We start from the raw sequence: 15,872 nt of genomic DNA, 5'->3' as shown, positions 1-15,872 counted from the left end.
GGTTTAGCTACCCCTTTCCTCTCCAACTAACTTTCTATTCTACTAACTACACGGTCTCCACCCTCTGACCCGACGCTGTGCCCGAGTAAGAGCAGCGTCACTCTAGAACACAACCTAGAAAGACAGAGACGTCCAGGAAATGGACCGTTTTCATACACTACCCTTGTAATACTCTCCTTTGTTTAACAGACGCGGAAAATGGAAAGCGGCAGGAAAGAAATATATTGACAAGGCCATAAGGACACAAGGCAACCATCATGTAATTAGTCATCCTAGCTAGTTCCCCACATGGGCCTCGCAGAGAGGCCTGACAGGCGTATGAATCTCTCTCTCTCTCTCTCGCATGTCGTTTCGCAGGGATGTGGTTTACTCAACCGAAGGTTCCGTATACCATAGCGAGCACTACGCACCTCGCGAATCCAAAGGGAGAAGCTCCTAAACTGCTAATCAGCATCTCCGAGCAGTGGTGAATGCTCTACAGGTCCCAGAAGGCACACATCCAGGAGAAGGAGATGCGCATCCAGGAAATCGAGTGACACTCTTCTTCCCAAATTTTAGGGACTGTAAGTGTAGAGAATACTCCAATAGAGCAAAGATCACGTATGAGAGAGAAGAGCGATGTATTGGATATAGGTACGGAGTACCGTCTACCTGTTCACCCCCTGCAATCCATACACAGTCGTTCTCGTGCCTATCACTTGAGAGCAGAAGCAGCCAATTTTGTAGGGGCAAAAGCAGTTTTTATAGTGTTTTAACCTCATGAAATGGGTGGACTTACTCCATCGTCCTCGATTTGTTCAGGTTGATGTGGCCGTATGTACTAGAATATGGAAATTTTCCAGATATACTTCAACCATGGACCCATTTCGCCTTGCTTCAGCCGATTGATGTTGCTCTGCTTTTGTATATGCTCCAATAATTTAAATGGATCCTCAAAGCCCGGAGCTTTTGAAGGTATGTTACTATCGCAGTTGTGGAGAACTAGCACAACACATCATGAGCAGTCGTCTAGATACAATTCATCTGTATCTACCCCTGTGGAGACATGAAGCTCTTAAACATATCTGCCATCGCCTTTGCACTATCATCACCTCCAAACATCAACTCACAGTTAGCCACGGTCTCGTCCGCCTTCTCCTTAGCACGCGCCCACATGTCCACTTCGAATGCCTTCACCAGGGGATCCAATGCGCTCTGGAAGGACCTCGACTCTCCTTCGGCACCCTCGTATGCCTGGATGATGGCTCGAGATAGAAGCAACGAGTCCCACATAGCCAGGTTGACTCCTTCCCCGGCCCACGGACACATAAGATGCGATGCGTCACCGATGAGGGTTACTCCAGGTCGGTTCTCCCAGGTATGCCCGACGGGCAGCATGTAAAGCGGCTTGATATCGGCCGCGGTGCCCGGATTATCCGCCGACTCTTCGTCGCAGGCCACGGCTACTAGTTCTTTGATGATAGAACCCCAAGGTTTGAGCAGGGCGTCATGGTTGAGGAGGATGTCCTTGGCTTGCTCCGCGGACTTGCCCTCCAGTCCAAATACGGTTGCAAAGTGCTCGTCCGCCGTGCTCAGCACGAAGTAGATCCGGGCTGAGTCTTGCGACGTGCGTTGGGACATGACTCCATGCTTTGTGCCCAGTGCCATGAACGTTCCAGCCCCGACCAGCTCGGCAAGCTTGGGATATTTCGAGGTGATGTGCCGGATCGTGACATTGATGTTCTGGATCCCCGAATATCGCGGCTTCACATCGGTAAGCACGTTGCGGACCTTGGACCATGCACCGTCGGCTCCTATGACGAGGTCGAACGTGTGCTTTCCGTGGGCACCAAAGTCTAGTTCGGTTTCGGTGTGGCCGGATACAGTAATACTAGTAGCAGAGACTAGTTTATGGCTCCATTGGATCGACTCCGGAGGAAGATTGGACACCAGGAGGCGGTGTAGAGCATTGCGCGAAATTTCCGGGCGCAACGACAGCTCGCCTTGGTCGGCCCAGAGAAGATTGCCGTCCTGGTCCGCCACTATATTTGACTCTGCACACTCGCCAGTGAGAGGAAGGAATGCGTCATAGACACCACATTCTCGGATCGCCGCAAGGCCGGATTCTTCATGGAGATCCAGCATGCCGACGGGCTTTGCGAGGTCCTCATCGGTGGGCTTCGGACGAAGCTCGAAAATCGTGAAGGGGACATTCTGTTTGTGCAGGAGAAGGCCAAGTGTGAGACCAGCGGGGCCGCCGCCAACAATGACTATTTTCAAGGGGGAAGAAGAAGTCATGGTGAGCTGATCAACCGCGAAAGTCATGACTTTGGGGCTAAAATGAGCGATGTGACTGAGCTGTCAACTTACCAGTGACGATGGCATTTAGAGAAAGGATGCAGTTCTTGCCGGGATCTTATCCGCATGTCAGTGAGACCAGTGACGAGCCTCCATTGCTCTGCTAGCCTCAGCGCTTTACCGTATACATTCCTTAGTCAATGGATAAGCTTCTCGAAGCTTTCTCACCAGGAAGCTTGCCTCAAACCATCTTCAGCCTATCCACTCAAGGCTACTATGTATGATATCGAAACATCCTCGATCCTGTTACCCCGGAATATACATCTGCTTCCTTGCTTTTATGCTCCACGCAGACTTTGGTTGGTCCTCCGCGACTAGAATAGTAGCCTGGAGAAAAAATCGTTGCGGCGTTAGGTATTCAACCTTTCCTTATCCGATGGCCGTCCGAAGGCAGGGTTACCTATTGAGGACAGAAAGTTGGTTCGCGCTGCAAGTGAAATGAACAATGTCTGATTGGTGCTTGAGCCTTGAGGTTGGATGGTGGACTGGAAATGATGAATTCCCATGCGAACGAACACCTGCAGATTTGAAACTATATGCGGGTAGTACAATCATCATATGTGCCAGTAATCAGGATCCACATGAAGTCACGAGGCCCCTCCTATGATCGTCGGTGGCCTTCCTCTACTTTAAGAATAGTTGTTGAAGATGTGAGAATGAAGAAGGATACCGAATGCGAAACAACCAAACGACTTGGAGATAAGTTCACTCTTAAAGGTTAAGTACTTACAAATCAGTTTGACCTGTGCTAGACTGACAGTTTTAATTGGTGGCATGCTTACCACTGGTGTTTATTGTAGTATGCAATTGTTGATGATGAGTGCATCTGGTATTAGACGCTGGATCTTACAGATGACCTGTACACATGCTCACTTGCTCAGACCCTCGCCGAGTCCACCACCGAATCCTGTATCAATCCCATCTCGAAGAACACCCTTTCCAAATAAAGTCTAATTCATTCCCAACTGCATCTCCTAGCCATGCTCAACTCAGGGAACACAATCGTCACCTTTGATTAAAAGTCCGTGGGACGATAGCCTAGGACATGCCCTACATTCCCAGTTCCTAGTTCCTCTCTCGACCAAGTTGCATCTAACACCGAGCCGATATTGAGTAATCGACAACCAGAAATGCCGCGACCGGAGGAAGATACCGAAATACATAGGAGTCAAGGACGATTCTACATAGGAATACCTGCAATTTTCTTCCCTTTCTACGTCAGTTCCAATCCGATCGCAAGCAGGTGTTACAGCAGTCTCTAAACATCATTCTAGGGAATCATCTTCTTCTGCACCCATTCATTTCTCTGGCCGCTGCTCAAAGCCAGACTTATACCGTGCCTATTACTTACTCTCTTCGTGCTATTCAATTTATTCTTCTGGACCTATCTTCCTCAAGTCGCGTTTCTCGCTATTTGGCACGGGCCGGCGGCATGGGCAAATGGCACGATCCTCGTCCTTGGAGAGGGGGCTGTGATCACTGCGCTCCTCTTCGAAGCCTTCCTCGTCGACGAGACGCAAGTTGACATCTTTGACTCTATCCTCGTCTACAAGGGCCTCGAAGACCTAGTATCCACAACGCGGCCTATCTTGGTGGATGAATCCGATCCCCGAAAGCGACTTGGAAAGCCTTTTCGATCCTCCAACTATGCACCGTTCTCCTTCCGGCAGATCATCGAGTTCATGTTCCTCTTACCACTGAACCTCATCCCTATCGTGGGAATCCCACTCTTCCTATTGGGGACGGGATGGCGAGCCGGTCCACTGCAACACTGGCGTTACTTTAGGCTCAGCGGGTTCGACAGGAAGGCGCGCAATGCGTTCATCAAGAGGCATCGGTGGCAATATACGTGGTATGGATGACCCCAGCCATGAATTTGGACTCTGCTAATGGTCGAGAAGGTTTGGAACGGTCTACCTAACATTACAACTGGTACCCGCCCTGAGCATGCTGTTTCTCCTTACCACTGCTGCTGGCTCTGCATTATGGGCAGCCTCGCTTGAGGATAGGAAGAGGGAAGTGGAGAATCGCTCACAGGAGCCACCGGATTATGTAGACGCACCTTGAGGTACATCCCTGTGTATGAGAATATGCAGTTATTGTGAGGTCGGAGATAATGTATTGATGAAGCTCATGAAACACTATGTATGGTGTCATCGTGCTATAGCAGCAGATATTGTGCAATCAGCGAAATATAAGCCCTTTCCCATATTCTTATACTAATTCCTATACTAAGTTACTAACATACAATCACTGAGAACCGCAAGATAGTACTAATTACCACGTATCGTATGTGTTGCAGAGTGGACGACAACCAGAAAGTTAAGAGAGGACAGAAACTCAGAGTCAGCCTGAACTTGCGGAGTTGGTTGCTGTGGAAGCTACCAGGAGACACGTTGGGACTAGCGCGCCATAGCCCCGAACCGTAGAGGCCCAGTCGCCCAGACCCCAGACGGTCATACGTCAGCACAAGCTTGCAGCACATGATGTGGCAGGAGTGCTGCCTTGGCTTGGCGGAGTTGCGGAGTTGGCGGCAGCAACCCCCAAACCGAAACAGGAGCTCCAGGTCCAGCCACCACCCAAGCACCCAGTCACCACTCACCCACCAAGCTCCGGCTCCCTCCCCTTCCGACAGACTGCGGCGCTTCATAATCATCCATCTTCGTCTCTCCATCCCAATACCACTTACTGCTGCAAGACCCTCGACACTCTTTCTCTGCTTGATAAGATTTGACTGCCACTCGTTGCCCACTATGAAGAACGCCGTTATCCTGGCCGCTGGCGCCATGGTCGGCTCCGCCTCGGCGGGCGTCCACAAGATGAAGCTTCAGAAGGTGCCTCTTGGAGAGCAGCTGGTACGTAACTCACGGAGCTGGCGGGTAACGGTCGTTGGAGGTTTCGCATGCTGATATATGGTCTCTAGGAAAATGCGAACATCCATGAGCACCTCCGAGGCTTGGGACAGAAGTATATGGGCGTTCGACCCCGTAACCACATGAGCGAGATGTTCAAGGAGACCTCGATTCAACCGGATGCTGGCCACTCAGTGCCGGTTAGCAATTTCCTTAACGCTCAATGTACGATCATAACCTGCATGACATGTATATCCCAAATGACTCACTCCGATGGCTAGACTTCTCAACCATCACCATCGGTACGCCGCCACAAGAGTTCAAAGTGGTTCTCGACACCGGAAGCTCCAACCTTTGGGTTCCGTCGAGTGATTGCAACTCCATTGCTTGCTATTTGCACAGCAAGTACGACCATTCGTCTTCGTCGACCTACAAGAAGAATGGATCCGAGTTCGAGATCCGATACGGCTCCGGCAGCCTCAGCGGATATGTCTCGCAAGATACGCTGCAAATCGGAGATTTGAAGATCAAGGATCAGATCTTCGCCGAGGCCACCGCCGAGCCCGGCCTTGCCTTTGCTTTTGGCCGATTCGATGGCATTCTTGGGCTGGGATATGACACCATCTCTGTGAACGGGATTCCCCCACCTTTCTACAACATGATCGATCAGGGCCTGATTGATGAGCCTGTATTTGCGTTCTATCTTGGCGATACGAAAAATGAGGGCGATGAATCTGAGGCTACCTTCGGCGGTATCGACAAGAGCCGCTATACCGGCGAGTTGATTAACATTCCGCTGCGCCGCAAGGCCTACTGGGAAGTCGATCTTGACGTGATCTCTTTCGGCGATGAAAGCGCTGAGCTCGAGAACACCGGCGTTATCCTTGACACCGGCACGTCGCTCATTGCCCTTCCGTCCACACTGGCGGAGCTTCTGTAAGTGACGACAGCAAGATCGTCGGATTCCACACCGCTGACCAAATGCAGGAACAAGGAAATCGGCGCCAAGAAGTCCTTCAACGGACAATATACCGTCGAATGCGACAAGCGTGACGGTCTCCCTGATCTCACTTTCACCTTGACCGGCCACAACTTCACCATCGGTCCCTACGACTACATTCTTGAAGTCCAAGGATCTTGCATCTCCGCGTTTATGGGAATGGACTTCCCCGAGCCCGTGGGTCCTCTCGCCATCCTCGGCGATGCTTTCCTCCGCAGGTGGTACTCCGTGTACGATGCGGGCAAAAACTCGGTTGGTCTCGCCAAAGCCAAGTAAGCTAGGAGATACGGTTTGTCGTTGAGTGTCAGCATAGATAGCGCGTACCAGCGGATTGGGAGGAAGAGGGAGCAGAGTATAGTGCGATAGTATCCATGGGCACTGGGGTCATGAAGGGCGTTATGTACAATGATTTATTTTCGTTTGCTACTTTGAAATGCTCTTGTAGTATGCATAGTCTGTAGTCGGACATCATTTCTACTATCTGTTTCTCTCTACTTGCTATACATGGCTACTGTCAAGCTTCAACCTACCTTATGCAGTGAACTTCTAGTACGCTCCGCTCGGGATGTTGACTCGTTTTGGGATGCCCGCTCATCTCGTCTTGCCATTGGGGGAACAGCACAGTCATTTCTCCATCGAATCTACATCTGGTACTATCCGGCCCTCCAACAATAACCGAGAGCTGTGACTAGATACTGTTCAAGTTAATAATAGTTAACTTCATATACTCCGTACTGGGAACATTTCCCTGCTTGGATCCAATCATGTGATTATGACTGTCCATGATTTGACGACTGCCTGGTTCGGTGGAGTGGCTGACAAGGATGTTCGGTGGTTCGTGGGGCTGGTCCTCCCAAAGTCGCAGCACCAGACTACACATCTACTCACTTCGCACATCCAGAGGCAACACCACCTGGAATCCGTTGGGAATCTCGGCAGAAGATCAGCGGACATTCCTTATACCTAGATCTGGTCATCGATGATGTGACTCCTCCCCGCTCACGACGGCAGCCGTCCTCGGAGATTCATACGATTGTATATCACGTCGAATCCCACCCCGTAGTAGCACTGCCAATACCGCCACCCTTAGGCAACGATACACACGCGGGATAGGAAAGGGCAGAACGCCTTTACACATAATCTTCGGCGACCGAACACTCATCATGGCACCAGATGCTAGGTTAAGGGAGGACTTGGGGCGGAAACTGGCCAAGACGAGGGGAGGACGGCCCAGTCGATCATTCGAGGTTCCTGAACGACTACGCGAGGGCGACGATGCGCATGAAGATGTCACAGCACCCAAAGGTGCGGTGCCGGGGATGTATATGAATCAATCCATCTTCTCCATGGTCGCTGCTGCCGGGTCGAACGTTGACTTCACTGCAAGATTCGACGAAGAGTCAAGTGACAGCAGCAGTGAATCCCATGAAAGCGACGACGAGACCTCCGACAAAGCCCAAAAGGATGATTTGGGCACCGCTTCCAAAGAAGCTAAGATAAAGGAGAAGTCCCGGAAGGCCAAGCTCTTCAGATCGATGCCGAAGCTGAGGATGAAGTCTCGCAAACATAAGCTGAAGGAAACCGATGAAGAACGAATGTCCTCCTCCCAGATACTCCCACCGAAAAAACATGATACAAACGATGGCAAGGACGATGCCGAAAGCGATGATGAAACAGACCAACCCAATCATGGGGGTGTGCCAGTGATGAGCCGCATGCTCAGAGCACGCGCGGAACTTGACGTGTCCGAGCATCGTGGCGATAAAGGCTCAAAAGAGGATGTCGTCATTGGCACGCATCGGGGAAAACACTCCGTGAGCCTACCAGACCGCTTGATGGAGATTTTCGGCTTTGAGTCTCCGGAGGAAGTCATCTCCGGTACGTACCCATGCGGATATCTCAAGGCGGACCGTCTAACTATCTTAGAATACCCCTGCTGGCTGCTTCAAAGCGTGCTGCTCCAGGGTTATATGTACATCACCCAGCATCACATCTGCTTCTACGCATATCTACCGAAACGCGACAGCGTCATTGCGAAATCCGGATACCTGTCGAAACGCGGCCGGCAAAACCCAAGATATAATCGCTATTGGTTCCAACTGAGGGGCGACGTGCTCAGCTACTACACCGATCAGTCACAGCCTTATTTCCCGGCAGGCAACATTGACTTGAGATATGGCATATCGGCGTGCCTGGACAAAGATAAGGGCAGGGACAGCACAGGGTTCACCGTGACGACCGATAAGCGAAGCTATTCCTTCAAGGCCGATAGCTCGACCAGCGCGAGGGAATGGGTCAAGAATCTCCAGAAAGTCATATTTCGGTCGCATAATGATGGAGACAGTGTTAAGATTTCCATTCCGATTCAGAATGTTATGGACTTGGAGGAAAACCCCGTCTTAGAATTTGCGGATACGGTCAAGATTCGCGTGATAGACAACGATGATACTTATGTCATAGACGATGTCGGTCATTATCTGTCCCTCTTTGAATTTCGTCGCTGACAGACAAGCAGTATTTCTTTTCCTTCTTCAGCTTCGGCAAAGAAGCGCTTCAGATCTTGCGCATCATGATTGATGCCAACGGGCTAAGTGCAACTGAGGAAGAGCCGGGGGCTGTGGATACGTCCTCGCAAGGGGCGGTCCAGACTATGACGCCGAACAGAGCATCCCTTCACGTCCCTGGGTCCCCGGCCCCTCACTTTGAGAGTGTGAAAGCAACTATCCGGCCTGGTATGCCCCAGAGTCCCAGAGTGAGCGGGGATATGGGACGGATGAGTTCGGAGCATTTTCGACGAAGTTCTAGTCGTCCTCGAGCCAGCTTCGACAAAACCCGGACGAGTTTCAGCGTGAGTCCACGACCGCTTTCTCGTGTGGCAAAGAAAGATGAACCGGATGAATCCCCTCATCCTCAGCCTTCGACGGGGTCCAATAATTCGTTTAGCCCCGGGACCGAGTCGTCAGCGGCGATCCAATCATTGGATACGAACCTCTCCGCCAGCCAGATTCTGAATCGTAGCGATGTCTTTCAACTGCCTACCCAGCTCGATGCACCTCGAGTCAGCACTTCGGAGGTTTCTATCGAACGAGGACGGAAGATATCGGAAGACACAACGAAGGTTCCAAGTTCTAAGCCGCAGCATACTGGCCAACGATCGCAGAGACCAGGGTACCTTGATCGTGGTGACTCTTCGGGAGGAACGACCAACGATGCCGAAGACGATAGCATTGCTGCCAGCGATAGGTACCAGAAGGCAACGGCGTCAACCGCGTTGCAGGACATCCGAAAGGCTGGCTCATACCCATTCCAGCGTGCAACCGAGCTTGCGTTTTTCCTCCGCTCCCGATCTCAACGCGTGAGCACCATGCTTGCTACCGAGAGTATGGGTTACTACGAGAAAGTGTCGGGCATGTGGGCTGGTGGCCACCGACACTATAGCGCCCATGGCACTCCATTGGATGAAGAAGGGGATGAACAGGACGAGGAGGATGCAACCAACCATGGCGACCGGTTCCGTGCGCACTTTGCCTTACCTGCCTCAGAACCCCTTATTGCCACGTACTTTGGCAACTTTCACCGGGTTCTCCCTTTGTACGGGAAGATATACGTTAGCAATAAGCATTTTTGCTACCGTAGCTTGCTTCCCGGAACGCGCACCAAGCTAGTCTTACCGTTCAAAGACATCGAGAATGTTGCGAAGGAGAAAGGCTACCGCCTTGGATATTCTGCCATGGTTGTCGTTATCCGGGGCCATGAGGAGCTGTTCTTCGATTTCCGGTCGGTTGGAACGCGGGACGACTGCGTCGTGACCTTGATTCAACGGCTTGAAAAGCTTCGGTATATGGAAGAGCCTAGCGATCTCACCTCGGAAGAAAACCAGGAAGTGGAATATGCAAAGTTGGAGAATCGTCTGCTGCAGGAAGCTCGCGCTGATGGGCACGCGGAGCATGATATCAAGCTGCCAAGAGACACCCCGGCGGAACCTGAAGCCCCCATGATCCTGTTCGACGACGCTCGCGCTTCCATCCTCAACTTCAAACCGACTGAACCAATGCGCATTACGTGCTTGACGATCGGTTCTCGGGGAGATGTCCAGCCCTATATCGCTCTATGCAAAGGCTTCCTGGCCGACGGGCATAAACCGCGGATTGCAACGCACGCAGAATTCGAACCCTGGGTACGGAAACATGGGATTGACTTTGCGCCGGTGGAAGGCGACCCAGCGGAGCTCATGAGAATCTGCGTGGAAAACGGCATGTTTACGTACTCCTTCCTCAAGGAAGCCACCTCGAAGTTCCGCGGCTGGCTTGATGATCTGATGTCCTCAGCCTGGACGGCTTGTCAGGACAGCGACTTGCTGATCGAAAGCCCCTCGGCCATGGCTGGCATCCATATCGCCGAGGCGCTCGAAATCCCATATTTCCGCGCTTTCACCATGCCCTGGACGCGCACGCGGGCCTACCCGCATGCATTCACCGTCCCCGAGCATAAGATGGGCGGAGCGTACAACTACGTGAGCTACGTCATGTTCGACACGGTCTTCTGGAAGGCCATCGCCAATCAAGTCAATCGGTGGCGACGGAAGGAGCTCGGCCTTGGCGCCACCAGCTTGGACAAGATGCAGCCGAACAAGGTGCCGTTTCTGTACAATTTCAGCCCTTCCGTAGTGGTGCCGCCGCTCGATTACAGTGATTGGATTCGCGTCACTGGCTACTGGTTCCTGGATGAGGGTGGAGAATGGCAGGTGGATCAGGAGCTGGTGGATTTCATCGCGAAGGCGCGGGCAGACAACAAGAAACTAGTCTACGTCGGCTTCGGTTCCATTGTTGTCGAGGACCCTGCCGCCCTGACCAAGACGGTCGTCGACTCCGTCATCAAAGCGGACGTTCGCTGCATCCTCTCCAAAGGCTGGTCCGATCGACTCGGCAAAAAGGACGCCAGCAAGCCCGAGGTGCCATTGCCACCCGAGATCCTGCAGATCAAATCCGCGCCGCACGACTGGCTATTTCGGCAGGTCGACGCCGCAGCGCACCACGGCGGGTCGGGGACCACGGGCGCCAGTCTCCGCGCCGGAATTCCCACGATCGTGAAGCCGTTCTTCGGCGATCAGTTCTTTTTCGGGTCCCGGATCGAAGACTTGGGCGTGGGGATCTGCCTCAAAAAGATCAATACGAGCGTGTTCGCACGGGCTTTGTGGGAGGCCACGCATAGTGAGCGGATGATCGTTAAGGCTCGGGTTCTAGGGGAGCAGATTCGACAGGTACGTACATCCACATCTTTACATCCTTCTTGCATTCGAATCTTGCCATTTTAGTCGATGATCGTTGATGCTAACACAAGACAGGAGGATGGCGTTGGGCATGCGATCCAAACTATCTACCGTGACCTGGAGTACGCGAAATCCCTGATCAAGCGCAAGCACAAAGCGGGCCCCGATGGGGAGCTGTTACCCGATGACTTTGAAGAGACATGGACGTTTCTAGGGGATGAGTTTGATCGGGAATTACTACGGAAGCAGGCCATGGAATGGGAACAGAGCCAAACCGGCGGAAGAGGATATGGCAGCGTCGTCCCCAAGGCTGCTGAGGTGGGCAAACAGGCGGTCAAATCCGCGTCATAGGCATGGATTTCGATTGCATTGGTCGGGTATCCTATTTGATATTCTGTAATGTAGCGAAGGTGTTGAGGCTGGGTGACGACACAGATGGAATGACAATAGACTGGCATAACGGCACTTCATAACGAATGGAAATTTTTCTCTGAGATTCCTATCCGTATTTACTATTTACATACTCTGCCATATCCCTGTTGTACGTACAACCGGATTTTGAGACATGGATAGACCTAGAAATCCTGGGGTAGAAGGGTTTTCTTTTTCAACGTCTCACGAGGTGATTCCCACTCTTCCCATCTTTCTGCATATCCTGTCCATCCAAATTTTCTCCCTTTGGGTCAGGCTGCCCACGCAACTCTAGGTCTTACCAAAGATAAACGTCAAGAGAACCTGGTTGATTGGAGTGGCTGCAAGCACTTGAAGGTTGGACTATTACTGGAAAACTGTACGATGCAAAATGATTGCAGAGGCACAAGGGGATTACGGAGATCAAATAGAATACGGACGACGGCAGAAGGGCTGTTCAAATCATTCGTTCAACGATTTCGCTATATTTTGATAAAAAGATCTGCGCTGGTATATCGTCGGAAGAGAAGGTCCTCCGCATGTCGCTCAAAGAACAGGAAGAATTAAAATAAAAAAAAGTACAGTGGTGATATCTGGCAACGCTCCCACAACGCCCAGGGTGTGTGCAAACGGCACATCGGCACGCTAGTGCCCACCCTCAACCTTCTCCAGCGCGATGCCCTGACCGTCGCCCGGGTGCTCCGCACTGGCGCTGTCACTAGGCGCCCGGCCCTCGAGCATCTGACTGTGCTGGGAGATGCCGTGGCGGTCGCCCTGTGGGATGTTTGACTCGCTGGTGGAGGGGTCGGCTTTGGCGGGAGTCCAGGCGAGGTAGTCGCGGCGAACCTCGACGTAGTCGTAGGCGAACTCGCCCAGTTGGTCGTCGTCGAGGCCGAGGAGCTCGGCTTCCTCGGTGGCGCGGAGCTGGAGGCCGGGGATCTTGTTGATGGCGAAGGCGATGAGGGCAGACATGACGAAGGTGTAGGCGGAGGCGGCGACGATGTAGGCGACTTGGATGTACAGCTGCTTCCAGCCTTTCTCGACCCAGCCACCGTCGGCGCTATTGACGCCGTCGAGGCCGATGATGTAGCTCGCGCCGAAGATGCCGTTGAAGATCAGGCCGACTATGCCGGCGATGCCGTGCTCGGAGAATACGTCCATGGAGTCGTCGATCTTGATCCAGAATTTGACTGGGAGGAGTTAGTGATTGGACCCGAGATGCAGAACGATCGTGGAAACATACCCTTGGTGCCGAAATTGCACACAATGCCAGTCACGATACCGAGAGCAACGGAGGCCCATGGGGTAATGAATCCAGAAGCGGGAGTTGCAGCGACCAGGCCAGAAATAGTGCCTGAGCACCAGCCGACCATAGACCATTTCTTAGCCAGGCGGAAGTCGAGGAGAACCCAAGTGATGGCGGCAAAGCCAGCAGTAAGGTTGGTGTTCCAGCAAGCCATGACAGCGCGGAGGTTGGCACCGAACGCCGAGCCACCGTTGAATCCGAGCCATCCGAACCACAGGAGGACAGTGCCGAGGGTGATAAGAGAGACGTTGTGCGGTCGGAAGTTGAGCATCATCTTCTCCTGGCGACGCCCCAAAACCATAGAGTAGGCGAGGGCGGTGAGACCGGAGCCGATTTCGACAGGACCGCCACCTGCATAATCCATGACACCCCAGTTGAAGGCCCAGCCTCCTGCACCCCACGCCCAATTGGCGAGCGGGCAGTAGACAATGGTGGCCCAGACCCACAGGAACACCATCATGGGGATGACACGGCCCCGCTCGGCGATCGAACCCGCAATGATAGCCGCAGTAACAGAGCAGAACATACACTGGAGTCTTTAGTTAGTGGCTGCCGACGATTTGGGGGGTATATCGATATGGCATACTTGATAGATAGAGTATAGTAATTCAGGGACAAGAGGAGAACCAGGACTGGGAGCACCGAGAGTCCTCCTTAGGCCGAATTTGTCGAGATTGCCGATGAAGCCGTTCGTGGCAGTGGGGCTGAGGGCGAGGGAATAGCCCCAGAAGTACCATTGGAAGCAGATGACCGAAGAGGACATCATCACAGCCCAGAGCATACTGAGGGCCGACTTCCTGCGAGCCAAACCGGAATAGAGGAAAGCCAGTCCTGGAACCATGATCAACACCAGACCCGTCGCAATGATGATATATCCCGTGTCGCCAGCATTGAACCATTGGTTCAAGTTCTCCGTGCCTGGAAATAGGTGTTAGGACTCTTTCTCATGATATTGATGGTCGTCGTCTCGGGATGAGCAGGAGATGGACTGATTGGCCAGTTTGGATGCTAACACCAGGACCGGACAGGATGAACTTACGGGAGTCGCCACCGATGTCTTCATAACCCTCTGTCGCATTGTAGTTCGACGGAGCTCCCACATACCCGTAGTTCGGGAAGTAGGCGTCCGCGGCCGCCATGTTGGAATCGGGACGGGGGATACTGTTATATTGAATGAAAAAATCGAAAAGAGTGTTCAAGGCAAGCACAGCGCCAGGTATAAGAGAATATATCAACTCTGACTCTGAACTGACGTCGAGAGGGAGGGAGGAGGGAGGGGGATGAGATCGTGAATTCAAGAGCAAGATCGCACAAGATGAATGGGACAGGAGGGATTAAAATAATGATCGCGGTCTTCGAACGTCTCGAAGCCAGGTCCACTAGGAGAGAACACGCCAGTGGGCTTTCCGGGAAAATAAGGGAAGCATGCAGACCATTCGGCAACGCTAGGCCTGGACTGACTTGCATCGACCTGCGCAGCTTATCTGCCCTGGCCAGATGGGGGAACCGGGTGGGCAACTTTGCGGAAGGTTAGACGAGCCGCAGATCGAAGGCTGGGACGCCGGGATATGATTGGAATTCGCATTGAATCTGGGTGGCGCCATGTTGGGGGACACACCCAGACTCCCACACATTCCATCAGTTCCATCCCAGTGGTCGTGGGGAGAACAGGGCTAGCGGAAGCTCATCTTCCTTGCAGCTGTAAATAGTTGGTTATTGGTACCGTTATGGGACCGGATTGAGTGGGACGAACTCGGTCGCCTCGACCCGTCAGCTGGCACAGACTGGAAGGGTCTGCCGGAGAGAGAGATAGGGAAATGGGGCGGGCAACTATACGGCTTACCATTCATATCTACGCGAGCAGTTCCGATGCCTTCGATGGAGGCGATCGTTATCATGATACAATCTGGTTAGTGTCCATCGTAATGCTAAGTCGCGGACCGCAAGTACCATAGCAAACTCGATCTATTCAGTGGCTCAGCATTATTACTGCTGAATGCCGGCTCTGTTGGACCCGAACGCTACCGCCAGGGCACCAGCTAATTCCTACGATCGACATCCAGGATCGTGACGGCGTGTGGAATTGAGTTCTGGTCGTGAGTGTGAGGGCGAGATGTACGACGTTGACACAAAGATAAGCAATCTCCGATTTCTGTCCAGGCGACGTCCTTATCAGTTTTGGTTGCATCAACGCCTTACCAAAGCGACAGGGATGCAATCGGGCAAATGCACGTGCTGATTGGTCAACACCAAATCGGCCCTGAATTGCCGTGTGGGTAAGCGTGGTTCGGTCAGGTTTGGTCGTCCCTGTCCATGGAGGGTTTTTTAAGGCCCTGGCCTTAGACGCGGCGGCCAGTCGTTTCGCCATCAATCCGTTGGCTTGGCATTGCTTGAATTCCCGCTGGTGATTGGCTGGAGAATGGAGAAAGATAAGGCCCCGACCCACTTCCCAACATCACCCCGATCTTATCATAATTCATATCAACGACTCACCACTCACCACTGCTACACCATAACAAGCCAAGTCCATGTGGCTTTCTCATGTTCATTTTCAAGCTGACGAACAATCCGATGTGAGATATATCGATTTCAGGTTGAATGAAGCGAGGCATCAAGCCCTGGCGCTGCGTGGCTAAGCGAATTCACGTGAGACAGCCAGAGAGGGGACCATAATGCAGACCATTTTGCATTTTGTAA

The 15,872-nt window shown here is 52.5% G+C and overlaps 6 protein-coding genes across 6 annotated transcripts; 3 read left to right on the top strand and 3 right to left on the bottom strand.

Annotated features, from left to right (window-relative positions):
• Positions 1 to 932: 932 nt before the first annotated feature.
• Positions 933 to 2,536, bottom strand: P152DRAFT_504980 (salicylate hydroxylase; the record flags this gene model as incomplete). Its single annotated transcript, XM_033682407.1, has 3 exons — positions 2,350 to 2,536; positions 1,034 to 2,169; positions 933 to 945 (listed from the first exon to the last, which is right to left on the bottom strand). The coding sequence occupies exons 1-3, from the start codon at positions 2,362 to 2,364 to the stop codon at positions 933 to 935; spliced, it is 1,164 nt and encodes a 387-aa protein (XP_033537904.1). The 5' UTR covers positions 2,365 to 2,536.
• Positions 2,537 to 3,043: 507 nt separating this feature from the next.
• Positions 3,044 to 4,531, top strand: P152DRAFT_409032 (uncharacterized protein). Its single transcript, XM_033676935.1, has 4 exons — positions 3,044 to 3,166; positions 3,219 to 3,554; positions 3,612 to 4,189; positions 4,239 to 4,531. The coding sequence occupies exons 2-4, from the start codon at positions 3,468 to 3,470 to the stop codon at positions 4,402 to 4,404; spliced, it is 831 nt and encodes a 276-aa protein (XP_033537903.1). The 5' UTR covers positions 3,044 to 3,166; positions 3,219 to 3,467; the 3' UTR covers positions 4,405 to 4,531.
• P152DRAFT_116503 (uncharacterized protein) lies at positions 4,349 to 5,246 on the bottom strand. The gene is made up of 2 exons (XM_033673670.1): positions 4,612 to 5,246; positions 4,349 to 4,563 (listed from the first exon to the last, which is right to left on the bottom strand). The coding sequence occupies exons 1-2, from the start codon at positions 5,123 to 5,125 to the stop codon at positions 4,499 to 4,501; spliced, it is 579 nt and encodes a 192-aa protein (XP_033537902.1). The 5' UTR covers positions 5,126 to 5,246; the 3' UTR covers positions 4,349 to 4,498.
• Positions 5,247 to 5,294: 48 nt separating this feature from the next.
• P152DRAFT_454533 (peptidase A1) lies at positions 5,295 to 6,913 on the top strand. The gene is made up of 3 exons (XM_033678605.1): positions 5,295 to 5,414; positions 5,471 to 6,125; positions 6,177 to 6,913. The coding sequence occupies exons 1-3, from the start codon at positions 5,309 to 5,311 to the stop codon at positions 6,463 to 6,465; spliced, it is 1,050 nt and encodes a 349-aa protein (XP_033537901.1). The 5' UTR covers positions 5,295 to 5,308; the 3' UTR covers positions 6,466 to 6,913.
• A 128-nt stretch (positions 6,914 to 7,041) lies between these two features.
• P152DRAFT_504977 (UDP-Glycosyltransferase/glycogen phosphorylase) lies at positions 7,042 to 11,809 on the top strand (the record flags this gene model as incomplete). Its single annotated transcript, XM_033682406.1, has 4 exons — positions 7,042 to 8,067; positions 8,116 to 8,654; positions 8,705 to 11,449; positions 11,504 to 11,809. Exons 1-4 carry the CDS (start codon positions 7,353 to 7,355, stop codon positions 11,807 to 11,809), a joined length of 4,305 nt encoding a protein of 1,434 aa, XP_033537900.1. The 5' UTR covers positions 7,042 to 7,352.
• Positions 11,810 to 12,475: 666 nt separating this feature from the next.
• Positions 12,476 to 14,581, bottom strand: P152DRAFT_116388 (ammonium transporter). The gene is made up of 4 exons (XM_033673669.1): positions 14,215 to 14,581; positions 13,762 to 14,093; positions 13,113 to 13,704; positions 12,476 to 13,059 (listed from the first exon to the last, which is right to left on the bottom strand). The coding sequence occupies exons 1-4, from the start codon at positions 14,312 to 14,314 to the stop codon at positions 12,515 to 12,517; spliced, it is 1,569 nt and encodes a 522-aa protein (XP_033537899.1). The 5' UTR covers positions 14,315 to 14,581; the 3' UTR covers positions 12,476 to 12,514.
• Between the last annotated feature and the right edge of the window lie 1,291 nt (positions 14,582 to 15,872).

This window comes from Eremomyces bilateralis (genome assembly GCF_010015585.1).
Source record: "Eremomyces bilateralis CBS 781.70 unplaced genomic scaffold P152scaffold_2, whole genome shotgun sequence".
Taxonomy (NCBI): domain Eukaryota; kingdom Fungi; phylum Ascomycota; class Dothideomycetes; order Eremomycetales; family Eremomycetaceae; genus Eremomyces; species Eremomyces bilateralis.
This window is presented reverse-complemented; position numbering and strand designations above follow the sequence as displayed.

Coding starts and splice junctions, on each gene's coding strand:
- P152DRAFT_454533 (XM_033678605.1), top strand. CDS start 5,309: ATGGGCGTTCGACCCCGTAACCACATGAGCGAGATGTTCAAGGAGACC. Junction 5,415..5,470: donor CAATTTCCTTAACGCTCAAT/GTACGATCATAA, acceptor TCCGATGGCTAG/ACTTCTCAACCATCACCATC. Junction 6,126..6,176: donor TCCACACTGGCGGAGCTTCT/GTAAGTGACGAC, acceptor GACCAAATGCAG/GAACAAGGAAATCGGCGCCA.
- P152DRAFT_116388 (XM_033673669.1), bottom strand. CDS start 14,314: ATGGCGGCCGCGGACGCCTACTTCCCGAACTACGGGTATGTGGGAGCT. Junction 13,705..13,761: donor TACTATACTCTATCTATCAA/GTATGCCATATC, acceptor TAAAGACTCCAG/TGTATGTTCTGCTCTGTTAC. Junction 13,060..13,112: donor GTGCAATTTCGGCACCAAGG/GTATGTTTCCAC, acceptor AACTCCTCCCAG/TCAAATTCTGGATCAAGATC.
- P152DRAFT_116503 (XM_033673670.1), bottom strand. CDS start 5,125: ATGGCGCCAGCGGCCAGGATAACGGCGTTCTTCATAGTGGGCAACGAG. Junction 4,564..4,611: donor CATACGATACGTGGTAATTA/GTACTATCTTGC, acceptor AACTTAGTATAG/GAATTAGTATAAGAATATGG.
- P152DRAFT_409032 (XM_033676935.1), top strand. CDS start 3,468: ATGCCGCGACCGGAGGAAGATACCGAAATACATAGGAGTCAAGGACGA. Junction 3,555..3,611: donor CAATTTTCTTCCCTTTCTAC/GTCAGTTCCAAT, acceptor ACATCATTCTAG/GGAATCATCTTCTTCTGCAC. Junction 4,190..4,238: donor CATCGGTGGCAATATACGTG/GTATGGATGACC, acceptor ATGGTCGAGAAG/GTTTGGAACGGTCTACCTAA.